The 17214-nt window shown below is 44.3% G+C and overlaps 1 protein-coding gene across 1 annotated transcript in view; it reads right to left on the bottom strand.

The window, feature by feature from the left end:
* LOC135897303 (uncharacterized) overlaps nucleotides 1-1557 on the bottom strand; it is a 104878-nt gene extending 103321 nt beyond the window's left edge. The window contains exon 1 of the mRNA XM_070526598.1: nucleotides 1552-1557. Within this exon, the coding sequence (XP_070382699.1) occupies nucleotides 1552-1557 (6 nt within the window). The remainder of the gene's footprint in view (nucleotides 1-1551) is intronic.
* Nucleotides 1558-17214: the final 15657 nt, after the last annotated feature.

Raw genomic sequence — 17214 nt, 5'->3', positions numbered from 1 at the left:
ACCGTCGGCCATTTGATGTGAGACTTGCTATGCGGTAGGTATGCCCCCGCATACTGTTTGTTGAGGCGTGAACCCACTATGTACGTAAGAGCGTCACAATATCATTACATGTCTGTAATGTTGGTCATGAAACAGCCGCCCGCGTCTTGGTGCTTTCATGGTCGTTTTGTTAACTTGGTAGGTACCACAATTGGCGTAGTGTGACAAGAGTGTATGACAAACACAAATGATAGGCCATGACAGGAATGTCATGATATGCAGGTCATATAGGTCATGAAACGGCCACCTAAATCTTCATATGCACCAAAACTGGCATAGTATGACGAGAATGCAGACGAATAAGGACGTTCAAAAAAGGCTAAAGACATACAGCCGATAAAAATGGCGGATTTCATTATCAAGATTCTCAATATTAAAATCCCTGTACAGCACCGATGCCATTGTCTTCAACTTCGATACCTTTTCTGAGAGGGAGTTCTCATACAACACCTGGAAAGATTTCTTAATGAAACTATCCTACTTGATCATCACAAATCCGCCATTTTTATCGGCTGTATGTCTTTATCCTTTTTTGAACGTCTTTATTCGCTCTCTATAAATGAACGTATATGGCAAAACTCCCGTGTGGCAAAAGTAGCTCCCATTGCAAAAATGCATTCGATTATCTTCTGACTCATTACTGACCAACTGTTCATTCGTAGTAATGCATTGCTTTAAAAAGGTACTCTGGTAGTTTGAAGATGTATATGAAATATTTGAACAAACGTTAATATGCGCACAAATTATTTCAGACGCCAAATATGTACGCGTCCTCGGATGTTCGTGGACCTGCACAACTAATACCCCGTTACAAAATCGTGAAAGTACCGTCATCACTTTTTGATAGAAGTGAAGCGTTTGACGTTGTCTCATCATGAAATAATACTGCAACAAACATATACGTATGTCGCCATTTTTCCCATCAGTATTCTTGTGACCGAAGAAAATGTGTTATTATTATTTCTACACTTTATTTATTAGAGAGGTCTGCACTTCGCGCTTGGAGGTCTGCACTAGGGCCACTGTTTCGCAATGGTACGGTAATTTCACTCCTAAGCTGCTAGATAAAGAAGGCCTGCTATACGCTGTTGACTTCGCAATATCTTTCTCGAGGGCAGATTGGAGGAGTTTATTAGTGCCAAGTGCTACTTGGCTTGTTCGACATTATGCCGGGAGATACGCTAAAATGTAAGTATAGTTGTATAGGTGGTTATTTGTGGGATCGATGCAGAGTGTAGAAATGGTCGTAATTTAGGAAAGCGGTTATGCAGACATTCCTAGGTATAAAACATTATAGACTTGAAAAGAAAATTTGCAATGCGCTTCGCGGTAGGCGGAGTTTAAGCCATGCCACCACGAGGAAGCTTTATAGTGAAAGCTACAGGCTCTACACCAGCAGATGTCATTCGCGAGACGAAGAAACCCCTAGTTCGCGCGGCGCGCCTAGCGCTTCGTGAACTCACGGGAAAAGGCTCGCCACTTGTATATAAAAGAACGCGCGCTTTGGCTTACCTCCATTGCGTGTTGCAAAAAATTGGAGGACGCTTAAGCTTCGCCTTCAAGAGTGGGACGCGACAGCGTTCCCGTCGACCCGCCAAGGGGTGTTAGACAATGCGCTACGGCACAACGATCACTTACGACGCGCCCCGCATCGGACTTAGCGCCCACCTATCACGCGGTGAGCGTCGAGCAACGGAGCGTTCGGCGCGGCAACGAAACGTGCGCCTGAGCGAACGGAACGAACCAAAGAACTCGGTGTCTCGGAGGGGAAACGATCTACGCCAGCCAAACGTCGTGATCGGCACGGGCAGAGAGATAGATAGTAATCTAAACCGGGAGCACGGCGAAGCGTCGTCAGGGGAGAGGGAGTCCCGCGACGCGCCTGGCAGTGGTCCCAATGCGCGCGCGGCGCGCCTCCTGTCGGGGCAGCGCCGTACATTGAGAGGAGGGGGTCTTCTGTGTTTGCCGCAAGATGGCTCTGCGTGTGCGGAAAGCGCAGAAGAAATGCAGCGGAAACGCACTTCGCAACTCGTGTAATTGTGACTTCTGTACGTTACATGTTCATAATTACCGATATACACCGCAGTATAACTTTCCACGGCTCGTTTCGAAGGCAACACCGCATTCACTAGAGGCGCGTTTGCACCGCTTTGAAGCATCGAACTCGTGGCTGAGTGGTAGCGTCTCCGTCTCACACTCCGGAGACCCTGGTTCGATTCCCACCGGGCCAATCTTGGAAGTTGCTTTTTATTTATGAAGCGCCTGCCATGATTTATCGCTCACGGTCAACGCCGCAAACGCCGACACCGACGCTGACGCCGACACCCGACGCCGACACCGACGCCGACGACACCGGCTTTTCTGCGACACGAGCTCCTTAACGCTATCGCGTTAAAATGGATCCAGGAGCATCTAGCTCGGCGGCGCCTGCGAAACCACGTGGTCGACCGCGAAAGTATGCCACGGGAGAAAAAGCACCGGCACAGCGCAATGCGGCTCGGCTTGCAATGCATTGTAATGCAATGACATCTCTCCAGAATGCATCTAAGTACATTACGGGCCATAAGATAAGGACCGTTGGCATTGAACTTGCACTACCAGCAAGGACACCGTCGCCTTGTTTGTAAACGGAGTAAATTAAGAAGAGATTGTGGTGGTTGTAAATGCGTTTCCTATAACTAATTTGGGAGACCACAACACTTCCAGGGGCTCTTGCGAAAGCACTACAGGGAACACACTGGAGGACTATATTGACGATTACTTTAGGAAACCACACTAGGAAAAAAGTGCGTCTTAGTAATTTGCCATGTAGAACCCCATGTAAATCCCCCAATTAGTTCTCTTTACTGATATTGTTGTATTATTGACGCGATTATGAATAATCGTCTCACTAGTAACATTCAGAGAATCTAGTTAGGTAGTATCATAAACAAAAATTTACTGACGACACAAATGTAGTTTTGTGTGTAACCAAGATGCCATTGCTAATTGTCTTTTTATAGGTGCCTGGACATGCCATTAATACTTTTCCTTTTCTCTTAGGTTACTAATAAGCCCTAATTATGCTTATCACTCGCCAAACACACCGCAGTGGCTTTGTGACATTTTTTAAAGGTTTATGTGCATACGCCGGCCTATAGATATTTAAAACAGAGTTTGAGAATTATCGCTCTAAATGCAAAGTTATTCTTCCTTGAAATTCACTTGCATGACCGTATTATACATGATTTCTACGACTGTGCTGGTGAACACACCTGGGCATTTCCTACAGAACATACCTCGACAGAAGAGCTCGAATTATTATTTCTAAAAGGCCATCATGTCACGGGTGTCGCATTTGACCTAAATCTCCTAAATGTTTCAAATTAGACATTTTACGATAGCTTTACTCTGCGTTATTCCACAAATTCGTGTACTTCGGTTTGCAGGGCTGTGGTGCTACATAAGGATATTGCCTTTAATTTACCATTATTGCTATTTGTTCGGATGAGAATGATTTCATTTTCTAGTATAAATCCCAATTACAATCTACAGCAATTCCTTCGTATTTAGCCTAGAAAGACCTTATATGTATGTTCGAACAATAGGGTTGCATAATTACTAACTGCCCCTTACCTTACAAACACACCAGAGGCGTACCCGCCTGGTTGTTGCAATGTAAGCGCTTGCTAATTGCAATTTACAAGCAGTAGTGGGTGATTGTATGAGGCATATAAACTGAGAACTCGCAAGTATCACACATGTCTCGAAATATGAGCTGAGAAGCTGGCGGCAAAAAAGGCGCTGTTGTGCCACTTACTTTTTAAGAATTCCACATTTTATGCGTGAAATGAAGAACTTGACTGCAATGCTTACGTATTTTTCCACTCATTTTGGGAATGAACTTCTCGAAACAAGTGCCATCCACAAAATTCCTTCTTAGTGTATGCGCCTTGCAAAGACGCCGGTAACAATTTGGAAATGGCGATATGCGCTGGTACGTACTTCATTAGAAAGGTAATTTGTGAATTTTTCTTATTTCTCGATTACGCATGTCCATTTTTCCTGCAATTATTGTGCGCCTCAGTGGATTATCGAGATGAATGGGTGCAATTATGCTATCAACCAGAGCTCATTATATAAAAATTATTGGTGATATAAAAACGCCCCCAGTATATTGTTACGCAGGCAGTTTTAGCAAAATCCCCGTGTGACTTACTATACTATAGGAAATGCTTTTTTAGAATATCTCGTCTCATTTACCCATGTAAAATGGATGAGGTGCTAGCAAAATGATCCACTCCGAAGCGCCACTTCTTTATAAGCTTCTGGAGAATATTGACATCATATTGACGGCACTTGACATCTTCCGCAAGTGGAAGTAAAAAGATTTCAGTAATCTATGTCCGATATCTAAAATATGCGCATGATTCGTGTATTTCAACTATAGCAAAATAGTAATTTGCGTCTCAAATCAAATTCTGCTCTGAAGAAACCGCTTAGGAAAACAGAAGTCTTGGGCGGAGTTCTTGTAGTGCCGTCGGCAGTCATTGGGAGCTTTCTACTGAATGCTTGATCAAGCGCCCTTCTCATTTTCACCAGGAAATTTTGTCACGTACAACAATCCAACTTATTCTATGCATGAACCGGTTTGAAGAAAATGAGTTGTAAAACATGTAATAACCAATTTGAATATCTTACCGGAAAAACGGCGCTGATACAAAGTTTGCGTTATCGCAGTGTCCTCGTGATTGCCTATTCCAAGCGCTATTTTCACCAGTTCTAAGAAAACTTCTTATTGTACACGGACCTAAGGACTACAATGGAGTGCGATCTATCATTTTTCCCAAATGCGCACGAAAAATGTGCTCCCACCTTTTTTTTTACCTCGTGGCAAGTGCAGGTACCGCTACGAAGAGCAGCCACGTTAAAGTCTTTTTTTCAGTTTTACCAGCTTGTATTTTCATGTTAGGCGCTCTGCATGAAAATTGCACACTTGTGTGCATGCTCCATTACCATCAGCCGCATTTACATACAATCTTCACTTTTCGCTGTTTTATTGTGCGCACAAAGTGAAATATTGTGCGTGCGTGAACGTTCCTGCATTTCTGACACTGCTGTGATCCATCGAATCCGTATTCGCAGGCCTCTGTAAATCTCTTACATTTTGCACTAGCACGAGTACGTCTTCCGCATACATTAAATCAAGGACCTTCGGTTGCATGGTTAGAGAATAGTGGATGTAAGATAAGTAAACCTATTTCAATGCTTTCCAGTCGTCTTTCCAGGCTCTTAATATATGCATGAACAATGTAGACAAAAAGAACCATTGCTTCGATTGAATTTCGATGAATTTCCAAAAGTTCAATGCACTTCGCGCATCCTGATGATATTCGTGCACGGTTGTCTCTATATATGTCCTTCGGCAGCTCCGCGAAATAATAATCCATGGCTCCGTGCTTGAGAACATCCCATGGTGATTCGTTGTCTACGTTGTCTTAATCTGGCTTTACTACAAATGCTTTCAATGTACATCTATTCTGGCTTATTTAAATCTCTGTACTCTGAGTTAAGTACATACATACTATACTGTAAACATAATGTACTTCCCCCAGTGCATCATTTTTCTCATCCCGCTCGACAGTTCTTGTTTTATGATTTGCATTGCCACAATATATATCACCGACCTTTCTCTGACTGCCCTTTACCTGCTAGTCCTATCCTTTTCATCTTTGCCTTTGTAAACGAAATGCACCTTGCTACCACGTCTATTCGGAATTTTCTTCGCTTAATTACTTGCTCAGTGGGATGAGTCAGCAATGCCTTGCTGTTTTGGACCATTGTTACTGATTACCTGTATTGGGATATGACTTGTTCAGTTGCCGTGTTATTACGGACATTTTCGCCTGCTTTTTCTCCCTGTAAAATCTTTCCACAATAAGTTTGGACCTCTCAGAGTTTCCTGTACAACCAGAACCGCATAGGAAACGCCACCTTGCGGGAAGTCCCAGACAAAGCAATGGCTACTATAGCCCTCTGCTCTCCCCTAATTGCTTTTAGCAGACGTAAATATCTTCTCATAACTTCAAGGAAGCCTTCAACCACGTGTTGTAGAAGGCCGGGGCAAGCAGCAGGGATGAAGAGCCTGCAGACTAATTGCGAATTTTGACGAAGCACGAAATTGGGGCATTCGAGCGGCTTCCCTCCATACTACTTTATAATGCAAATACTAGAGAGGTGTCTAAAAATAATCTGCTTCCCCCCATGCTTCTTTATAATACAAATAATAGAGAGGTTTCTAAAAATAATAACTAAAATAAATCACAGCCTTGTTTTCTGCGATTACATCTTGCAATTCTCTGCCATGAAATATAAATCATGCTATGCACTATCTTGTTACCGTCGGCTTCTAAAACAGCTTTTACAAACAACATACGTTACCTGATAAATATGTGTGCATACCTTACTGCATATCGATGCTTCATTTTTCTCTCTTGGTTTATGTTCCTAGATTATTAGCTGTTTATACAGTCATTTAGTTTCCGTGTTGAATTGCGCGCTCGTAATGTTACATAATCATTACATTGCTCTTCAACTACTTTTATGTTTGTACTTGTATTGTCAGGATTGGGGGCTCAATCCCATCGCTCGTGGTCCTTTGCCAAGATTGGAGTACGATAAGAATTCGAAGGTAGCTGGCCCATGCCGTCGTCCAACTTATTTACGCTGAGGACGTCGATGAAGTGAAGAACTGCTTCTCATCGAGAACGAGGAATATGGGTTTATTTACAGAAATTAAATCAGTCTAACATGACTGCATGAGAGAAGTGTATCAGTCTAACATGACTGCTCAAGAGAAGTGTGTCCAGCATTCGCACAACAACAGTTTTTATACACTCGGTCCACCGGCCTTACGAGGCGGCGACTGTTCGTTGACTCATCGCCAACTTGCTGCCGCTCCGCAGAACAGTTTACGTACACAAAGGCACACACATTCCGATGCCCAAACGACGGTGTTGGAGGGGTGCCGTTCCGGGAAGTATCGGTGCCAATCGTGGGTAGCTCGTTGTCTTGCGTCACGCCGAGGCATGGGAAGCACCAAAAGACGGCTTTCCCGCGGCAGCTTGTCCATGCGTATCAGATCAGGTTCACGCTGGAGAACTCCGGAACCATTGTTCGTACACCGAATTCGTTCCGTCACAATGTCGATGGGGCTGGTGGAAGGAGGCGGTTTTCAGCACAAAGGCCGCTTCTTCGAACGCCTCCTAGCTGCAGCGACGGTGAGTGGGGATGGGCGTCGTGTCGCCCAGTCGTAACTGGGTGGCAATCTTGCCTTGCAGCTCGCCATTCTTAACAGTCGGGGATGCGCGTCGTGTCACCCAGTCGTAACTGGGTGGCAATCTTGCCTTGCAGCTCGCCATTCTTAACAACGCCTCCATGGCCCGAAAAATCTCGATTCTCTAGCGCTGACAACCGCTAGGCAGGAAGAGAACGGCTGGTGGTCCGGGGGGGATTGATGTCTTGGCTCACAGTGACCACTTGTGTATTGATGTAACCACCCGAAAACATCCAACAAGGACAGGCAACTGCAAAATGAACCACACAACACGGCTCTGCGCCGAGATGACGCGCATTGGCTCTCACTTTACACTCGCTAGGCTTCAAAAAAAAAACAAAAGTGCAGAAACAAAAAAATGCTACATTTCGCTACGCCAATTTCTGAAGCAAATTTCTGCTGCCAAATTCAGCAATCATGGAGGGAATTCTGCTAAATGAGAGGGGATCTTCTTCGCTTAAAGAAAAGTTAACACTAGTAACCCTAAAATTTAGGCGGGACCCTAAAACGCAGAATTCAAATTAGCCTGCTCAAACCATCCGCATTGCTATGTAACTTTCCCTTCTTATATCTAACGGCGAAGTTGTACTCTTGGAGAGTGAAGCTCCATCGGAGCAAGCGACCATTTTTGTGTGACATTTGATTGAGCCACGTCAGAGGACAGTGGTCGGTCTCGAAGATGAACTTCGCTCCGTACAAGTAACACGACAACTTCTGGGCGGCCCAAACCAAACAAGCGCATTCCTTCTCTGAAGCGCTGTAGGCTTCCCCCCTTACAATTAGTTTACGGCTGGCATAGAGGATAGGATGCTCCTCGTTATCGTCGCCGACCTGACTAAGTACCACTCCCATACCTTTGTCGCTTGCGTCGCATTGAACTATGAATTCCTTTGTGTAGTCTGGCGCGCGAAGCACAGGGCGAGAAACCAATAGCGTTTTCAAACTTTGGAAGGCGTTCTCTTTGTCCTTATCCCAGTGTACGTTACTCGGTGCTCCCTTTCGGAGGGCGTCTGTTAATGGAATTGCCAATTGCGAGTAATTCGGAATGTACCGTTGATAGTACCCCACAAGTCCCAAAAATGAACGAAGGTCCGTTTTCGTGCGCGGCTGAGAAAATTCTCCAATCGTAGCTATTTTCAGCTCAGCCGGCCGTCTCATGTCCTGACCGACAACATGGCCCAGATAAGTAACCTGCGAACTACCAAACCTACACTTTTCCCCTTTCATCGATAAGCCGGCTTTAAACGTACGAAGCCTCGCATGCTTGTCGTAATAGACTTTGGCGTTCTTTTGAGCTATTGCCATGTTCTTTCCGACTAGTTGTTGGTTTGCGCTTAGCCGTTCCAGTAAATTTAGCACGTATTCAACCACTGTTGGACTCTCCCCTCTTTCCTCCCACCTCTCTCTTAACATTCTCAGTGGAGAACGGAGTGTCCTCCCATACACTAGTTCTGCTGGTGAGAACCCGGTCGCTTCATGTGGAACCGCTCGCAAAGCAAACAAAGTTGCCGGCAGACAGTTCTCCCAGTCCTCCTTGTGCTCGTAACGGAGCGCACGCAAAACTCGCTTAAGCACCGAATGCCACCTCTCTACACTGTTTGACTGAGGGTGATAGACAGAACTGTGTATTAACTTTACCCCGCACTTTTGCAAGAATGTGGAAGTCCGTGCGCTCGTGAATACTGACCCTTGATCTGCCTGAATTTCGGCTGGCAACCCAACTCGTGCAAACACTGTCAAAAGCGCGTCTACTACTTCGGTGGAGCTGAGCTCTTTCAAAGGGATTGCTTCTTGGAAACTTGGTAGCCGGACAGAGCATGGTAAACAAGTACCTGTAGCCCGATTTTGTTTTTGGAAGAGGCCCTACCGTGTCTATTACAAGTCGTCTGAAAGGCTCTGTTATTAAGGGCACTACCTTCAGTGGAGCTTTCCATGTCTCTCCTGGTTTACCAGAACGCTAGCAGGCGTCGCATGATCTTACAAAGTTTTCTACATCTTTGAAACAGCCAGGCCAGTAGTATTCCATAAGCAATCTTTCCTTTGATTTGTTTATGCCTAGGTGGCCAGACCACCCATTTCCATGACAAAGACTCAAATGGTCCTCCCTATACTTAGTACGTATGACTAACTGATCTAAAATCCTACCCTTTCGATCTCTGTAATGCCGATACAATAATCCTCCTCTCTCATGTGTCGTTACGTTGCGCCTAGCAATGCCTTCTTTAGCTGTGTCATGTAATTTAGCTAAGCTCTCATCATTCTTTTGCTCAGCTGCCAGTGACTCTCTATCCACGCGTAAGAGTTGATCAAAGTTCTTTGAGGCCGGTGATAATAACGACCCTGTCTCGCTTGTGAGCGCGTCTACTGGCTCTTCCTGCAGGCTAGAACTCTGACACTCTAGTGCTACGCTCTCATTGAGCTGGTCAGCTGGCAGGCTCTCCTCAACTGTTCTTTTGTCCCTCGGGCCTAGCTCGGATTCGGGTATTGAAGTTATCCCCTTTTCTGCTTCCGCTGGAGGAGCTTGAGCATTTTCCGCCGAAAGCGCCGCGATCTTACGAGCTTGGCCTGGGGTCAATGCCTGTACTATGCCCTCTGCCAGTTTCAGCCTTCTGTCACGCAGTAACTGATCCGACCTATTCGAAAAAAATGTAAGGGTACTGCTGCGACAAAAATTTGGAAACTGCAGCTTCGGTCACGAGCTCCCCGAATGATCCACTGATTTTCACTTTGGCCATGGGCAGGCACACGCTGTTTTCTTCTACAACATGTTTTATCCATGCTACTTCTCCGGTGAAGTCATCTACCATCACGCAAGACGGATGGACAATGTCCAGCGTGGTGGCACTGTCTCTTAGCACTCGGCATGGTTTTCCATTAACTTGCAGGTCGTGGAGATATGGACTTAAAAGTTCCATATTCTCATCTTTTTCCTCCACGTAGGAAAAAACTACGTTAGACTTCTCGCAGTTTACAGCTATATGTCCCAGTTTGTGGCATTTGTAACAGCGAATTGGCCTAACACATTCGAATTTTGTTTTCTGTTCTTTTTTTGCGGTTTCTCCGTTAAGTTTCTCGCTCTTATCTGCGGGCTTTTCCGCCATGTCTACAGGCTCTGATCGTCTACTTTGCGCACCCTTTTTGAACGGAAATGGTTTCCGCGGTCAATTTCGACCATCCCAGTTTCCCTCCTCGGCGTTCAACTTTCTTCAGGTTGCGTACTCTTCGGCTAATTAAGCCGCCCTTTCCACAGTGTTTACATTACCTCTGTCTTGCACCCACAGTTTCACAGCTTGGGGGATGGTTTTGTAAAACTGCTCTAGACACATGCATTCAATGATCATGTCTCTGCTGTCGTACGCTTCCGCGCTTTCAAGCCACTCGACTAGGTTGGCCTTTAAGCTATATGCAAACTCTGGATAGCCCTCGCGATCTTTCTTGCCTGTGCTCCTAAACCTTTGCCGAAAAGCTTCGGCTGAAAGGCGGTATTTCTTCAAGAGACTAACCTTAACTTTTGCATAATCATATGCATCCTGCGCACACAATCTGGCGATTACTTCCGCCGCCTCACACGGCAACATAGACAGCAACCGCTGTGGCCATGTACTCGGACCGAAGTTCATCTTCTCGCAAGTCCTTTCAAAATAGCTTAGGAACAAGCCTATGTCGGTCCCGACCTCAAATGGCTTTAATAGCCTGTCCATGCGGTACGATTCTGCCTCACTTGATCGTCCCAGAGCGCCTTCACTTCCTTGAGACAACTCTAAACGTTGGCTTTCAAGTTCAAGTTGCATTTTCCTTAACTGAAACGCGCGATCTTTATCGCGTTCCTCTCTCTCTCGTTTTTCCCTGTCCTGTTCTTCTCTTTCTCTTTCCCGTTTTTCTCTCATTTTGAGAAGTTCCATTCCCATTTCAATATCTTCCTCACTGGCCTGATTGGAAATTAGCTCCAATAATTCCGATTTGAGCATTTCCTTGCGTACATCAAGGCCCAGTTCCTCACCAACGCTCAACAACTCGTCTCTCAGCAGTGTCCTTAACTCCATGACTGCTGCTTTACTGCCTTGATTCTGCTCTCTAAATCTAGCTAGGAAAACACAACCTAGCTAACACACAACAATCTAGCTTCCCTACTGTTCTAAACAGAACAACCACAAAATGAAGCCTAGAGAGTCAAAGCAAAAACCAAGCACTCACCGTAGATACAGCACCATGTCGCAAAGTCCATCTCACCGCTGTCAGCCAGTTGTCAGGATTGGGGCCTCAATCCCATCGCTCGTGGTCCTTTGCCAAGATTGGAGTACGACATGAATTCGCAGGTAGCTGGCCCATGCCGTCGTCCAACTTATTTACGCTGAGGACGTCGATGAAGTGAAGAACTGCTTCTCATCGAGAACGAGGAATATGGGTTTATTTACAGAAATTAAATCAGTCTAACATGACTGCTTGAAAAAGAAGAGTGTCAGTCCAACATGACTGCATGAGAGAAGTGTATCAGTCTAACATGACTGCTCAGGAGAAGTGTGTCCAGCATTCGCACAACAACAGTTTTTATTCACTCGGTCCGCTGGCCATACGAGGCGGGGACTGTTCGTTTACTCATCGCCAACTTGCTGCTGCTCCGCAGAACAGTTTACGTACACAAAGGCACACACATTCCGATGTCCAAACGACGGCGTTGGAGGGGTGCCGTTCCGGGAAGTATCGGTGCCAATCGTGAGTAGCTCGTTGTCTTGCGTCACGCCGAGGCACGGGAAGCACCAAAATACGGCTTTCCCGCGGCAGCTTGTCCATGCGTATCAGATCAGGTCCGCGCTGGAGAACTCCGGAACCATTGTTCGGACACCGAACTCGTTCCGTCACAATGTCGATGGGGCTGGTGGAAGGAGGCGGTTTTCAGCACAAAGGCCGCTTCTTCGAACGCCTCCTAGCTGCAGCGACGGTGAGTGGGGATGCGCGTCGTGTCGCCCAGTCGTAACTGGGTGGCAATCTTGCCTTGCAGCTCGCCATTCTTAACAGTATGCGTATTTCAACGTAGAATTATTTGAAGGAAAAAAAACTGTCAAAAAACACAAAGGACAAGAGGAGACGTTCACACACAGCGACCAGTCGTTGGGGTGTGAACCTCTCCTCTTGTCCTTTTTTTTTACTGGCTTTTTTTCCTTCAAGGACGTACCAACTGGCCCAGTCTTCAACACTTCTGCATAGAATTATTCTTGATGATTTTCTTCATGTTCAACTACCAGAGTTTTGGTTAAATACTTCGAACATATCGGTTTCTATTTACCCGCTATTTCTGCGTTTTTTGCTAACCATGTGTTCTACATTTTTTTACATGTACTAATAGGAGATCCCTCTGACAGTTCTTACTTGCTACATACTTCTGTAGTACATTTAGTTTGTTTTTGTATATATGTCTCATAATATTTTATTATCGACTGCAGCTGTGCTGTGCTTCCCTCCCGGATCTGGCTGCTAAACAACGGTAAACCTGGTTACCACAACTTCGATCAGAGTCCTACAGTTCGTCGACGTATGCAGAAGAAAATAAGTGGCTTAATTCAATGTCTCCTAAATTCATGTTATATTAATAGTTAACCTTGCTGAATATAATTTTCCTGCTCTAGAGCCTGCGTTATGGTCCGCGCTCGTTACGATTCTTTCGTGAAACGGTTGGTAAGGAGACGGTAGAAACCGAAGCTTTGAAAAACAGAGTTTCAAAACAGGTATATATTGACTTTCACATTGGCTGCATGACGTTACCTGCGTCTGCCAAGGACCTGAAACATCAGAACAGGAAGCTCATCATTAAGATTACCGGTATTCTCAAATGCAGTGACATGGGTTTTTTGACAGAAGTCAGGCCTATTGCCTCAAAGCCTCAGCTTTACGTCACTTAACTGCCGATATCCGCAACCCACAAACTGCACGCAAAACAGGATAGAATCCCCCGCGCCCCGGTGATTGACACCATTCCCCATGAATCTATGGGAGACAAATAGTTTTCTAAACAAAAGGTTTTCCCAGCATTCCTGCCTGATGCGTATATGACTGAAATTCTATCAAAACCGAGCTGTACAAAACCGCGTACCAAACTGATCTGTACTAGCCCGTTCTAAACTTATGTACCAGCTCTTACACAACAAGTTCAATATTGATACCTCTAGATACATCTCCAGAAATGAAGTACAGCCAACGTGGCATAAAAGCACACAAACACTCAATGAGCATTCTTTTCATACCGATTGCTTTAAGAATTCATTCTTTCCTTTAGTGATAAGAGAGCGGAATAAACTGAGAATCCATTAGTAACAGCCCCTCATTAGATACATTTGTTAATTCAGTGGAAAAACATCTCCTTGCCTTACAGCTCTGAATTACATACTCAGGTTTATTACCGATCTTCATAGCCTAGCAGTTTAATCTATTAGTGTTCTTTTTGTATGATGCATCATACGCATGACTGCATCCTGTTTGTAAAGTTCATTAGATATCTTATATCACATGTGTTTTTCAGGTGTATTTTTTCGTTTTCTTGTTTTGTTTCTTGTTTTCTCAGGTTCTTCTTTGTTATAATATATTGTACCCAATTATTGCATTTTTGATGAACTACTTAATCTTTTTGTTTAGCGAAGCCAAAACCTTTGCAACAACACACTTACGATTATATAATGTATTTATATTCTCTGTTCGTAAATACTACCATATGTATTTGCCCTTCCTGTTATAATCCCAAGAGGGATTGACAGTATGTGAAATAAATAAATAAGTAAATAAATAAATGAAAGCAGAACTTTATTAAAACTTGCTATACATTGGGCACGTGATAATGTCTTGTTTGTCAAAGCACCGCAGTGGACACGTTTCTCACCGCAGAAGTACGGGCTACTGTGTGCACCTGATGAAACGCGTCGGCTATCTTGTTGCATGCAGAGGCTTAGAAGGAAAATTTTGTTCTATACTGCATAATGGCATGTGTTGCGCTTTGTGGGATGCTCAGACTGGGTACTTCCCTATGACATTGTCACACGTTCAGGAAGTGAGCATTAAAAAGTCAATAACATGTTTCATGCACAGCTGCAGTCCTTATAGGGAAGAAAAATTATATGCGTGATACCCTATTTTAAAACTTATTATTTCGCTTTCACTTTGTTATTTTATTCAATACATGGTGAAATAAATAGTAATTTATGCGGCAGCTCGTACATTATCAAGTATTACCATGTATAGGGTGATATCGCGTGGCCTTTGTGTTAGTCTGCTTCCCCAAAACGAAATTGCTGCGAAACAAATCGAGGATTTCACTTGCATAACAGCTGATTATGAGGTTGCCTGCTTTAAGTTCAAAAACAATTTACCGACAAGTATACTGGTCCCCTGGCAGATATACTGAGCGCCCCTTTAGGTTCCCCAGCACTTTCTTCAATACGCCAGCATATGAAGCACTCCCACATTGTACAGGGTGTCCAACGTAACATGAGCCAAATAATAAAAATATGCAAATGTCAAGAAGCTGGACAGAACGCAGGCAAAAGTGGTTCCAGTAGCTTGGAGGTGCTCATAATATTTATTTCGTATTGCCTAATTAGCCAATTAGTCCTCATTAATTATTCTGCTTCACCATATCACCATAAAATGAAAAGTGTAAATGAGAAAATTGTACAGTAACATGAAAACTCTCAATGTAGCTTGCTGTTGCTCTACAGTGGCTACATAAAGGTGTTTCGCGAACGTGAAAGAAGCTCTCAAGTGCACGCAAAATTACTCCACGAATGGCCGCTCGAGGTACTTTGCCTGCATTCAAGCTCGGAAAAACACTTTTTTGTAGCACGTATCGAGCAGTAGCAAGCTGCATTGGGAGATTTTCATGTTGCTGTAGAGTTATTTATTGACACTATTATTATAGTAATACTGTTTTGAAATGCGATAAATTAAAAGTATAATTATCTAATTATCTGGCGTGAAAAAAATAATTTGAGTATCTCCAAGCGACGGCAAACAGCAGTAATATCATTGTGGCCAGCTACTTGACATTCGGATATTTTTGTTACCTGGATCAATTTATGCAGGATACCCTCATCATCATCATCATCATCATCATCATTAAAATCATCAGCGTTGCTACGTGCACTGAAGCCCAAAGACCTCTCCAATACTTCTCCGACTACGCCGGTCTTGTGCTGATTGTGAGCATGTCGTCCCTGCAAACTTCTTAGTCTCATCCACCCACCTAACTTTCTGCCACCCCCTGTTACGCTTCCCTTCTCTTGGAATCTAGTCCGTAACCCCCAATGACCATCGGTTATCTTCCATCCTCATTACCTGTTTTGTCCATGCCCATAATTTTCCCTGATTTCAACTAAGATGTCACTAACTCGCGTTTCTTCCCCCACCCAATCTGCTCTCTTCTTATCCCCCGCTTAACGTTACACCCATCATTCTTCTTTCCTTACCTGGTTGCGTCGTCCTCAATTTAAGTAGAACCCTTTTCGTAAGCCTCCAGGTTTGTGCCCCGTACGTGCGTACTGGTAAGACACAGCTGTTATACACTTTTCTTTTGAGGGAGAATGGCAACCTGCTGTTATTGCTATGAGAAACGCACCCCAGCACACTCTTATTCTCCTGATTATTTCAGTCTCATGATCTGGATCTGCAGTCACTACCTTCCCTAATTAAATGTATTCCCTTACCACTTCCAGTGCCTCGCTACCTATCATAAACTACTGTTCTCTTCCGAGACTGTAAAACGTTACTTTCGCTTTCTAGAGATCAATCTTTAGACCCACCCTTCTGCTTTGCCTGTACAGGTCCGTGAGCATGCATTGCAATTGGTCCCCTGAATTACTAAGCAGGGCAATATCATAAGCGAATCGCAGGTTAACAAGGTATTCTCCATTAACTCTTATCCCAAATTCTTCCCTGTCCAGGTCTCTGAATACTTCCTGTAAACACGCCTTGAGTAGCATTGGAGAGATCGTATCTCCCTGCCTGACGTCCTTCTTCATTGGAATTTTGTTGCTTTCTTTATGGAGGAGTACGGTGGCTGTGGAGCCACTGTCGATATCTTTCAGTATTTTTTACATAAGGCTCATCTACACCCTAATTCCGTAATGCCTTCATGACCACTCGCGTTTTGACTGAATCAAATGCTTTCTCGTAATCAATGAAAGCTCTATATAAAAGGAGTGGTTATATTTCGCACATTTTTCTATCACCTGATTCATAGTGAGGATATCGTCTATTGTTGAGTAGCCTTTACGAAATCCTGCCTGTCCCTTTGGTTGACAGTAGTCTAAAATGTTCCGGATTCTATTTGCGATTACCTTAATAAATACTTTGTAGGCAACGGACAGTAAGCTGATCGGTTTATAATTTTTCAAGTCTTTTGCGTCCCCTTTCTTATGGATTAGGAATATGTTGGTGTTCTTCGAAGATTTCGGTAGGCTCGATGTCATGAGGAATTGCGTATACATGGTGGCCAGTACTTCTAGAACAATCTGCCCACCATCCTTCAACAAATTTGCTGTTATTGATCCTCCTCAGCTTCCGTCCCCCTTTGCATAGTTCCCAAGGCTTTTCTCACTTCTTCGGACGTTACTTGTGGGATGTCAAATTCCTCTAAACTATTCCGTCCTCCATTATCGTCTTGGATGCCACAGGTAGTATATAAATATCTATAGAACTCCTCAGCCACTTGAACTATTTTATCGATAATTGTAATGAGATTGCCGGCTTTGTCCCTTAACCCTTTCGGCCCTGGCGGTGTCAATTGACACCACAAGAGAAATGGTACCTCCACGCAAAGAAAACAAAACAAGAACTTGCAATTTTTCGCCCGAAAAGAAGTCAGGGTCCACCTACTG

The sequence above is a fragment of the Dermacentor albipictus genome, chromosome 10 (assembly GCF_038994185.2).
Source record: "Dermacentor albipictus isolate Rhodes 1998 colony chromosome 10, USDA_Dalb.pri_finalv2, whole genome shotgun sequence".
Lineage (NCBI taxonomy): Eukaryota > Metazoa > Arthropoda > Arachnida > Ixodida > Ixodidae > Dermacentor > Dermacentor albipictus.
This window is presented reverse-complemented; position numbering and strand designations above follow the sequence as displayed.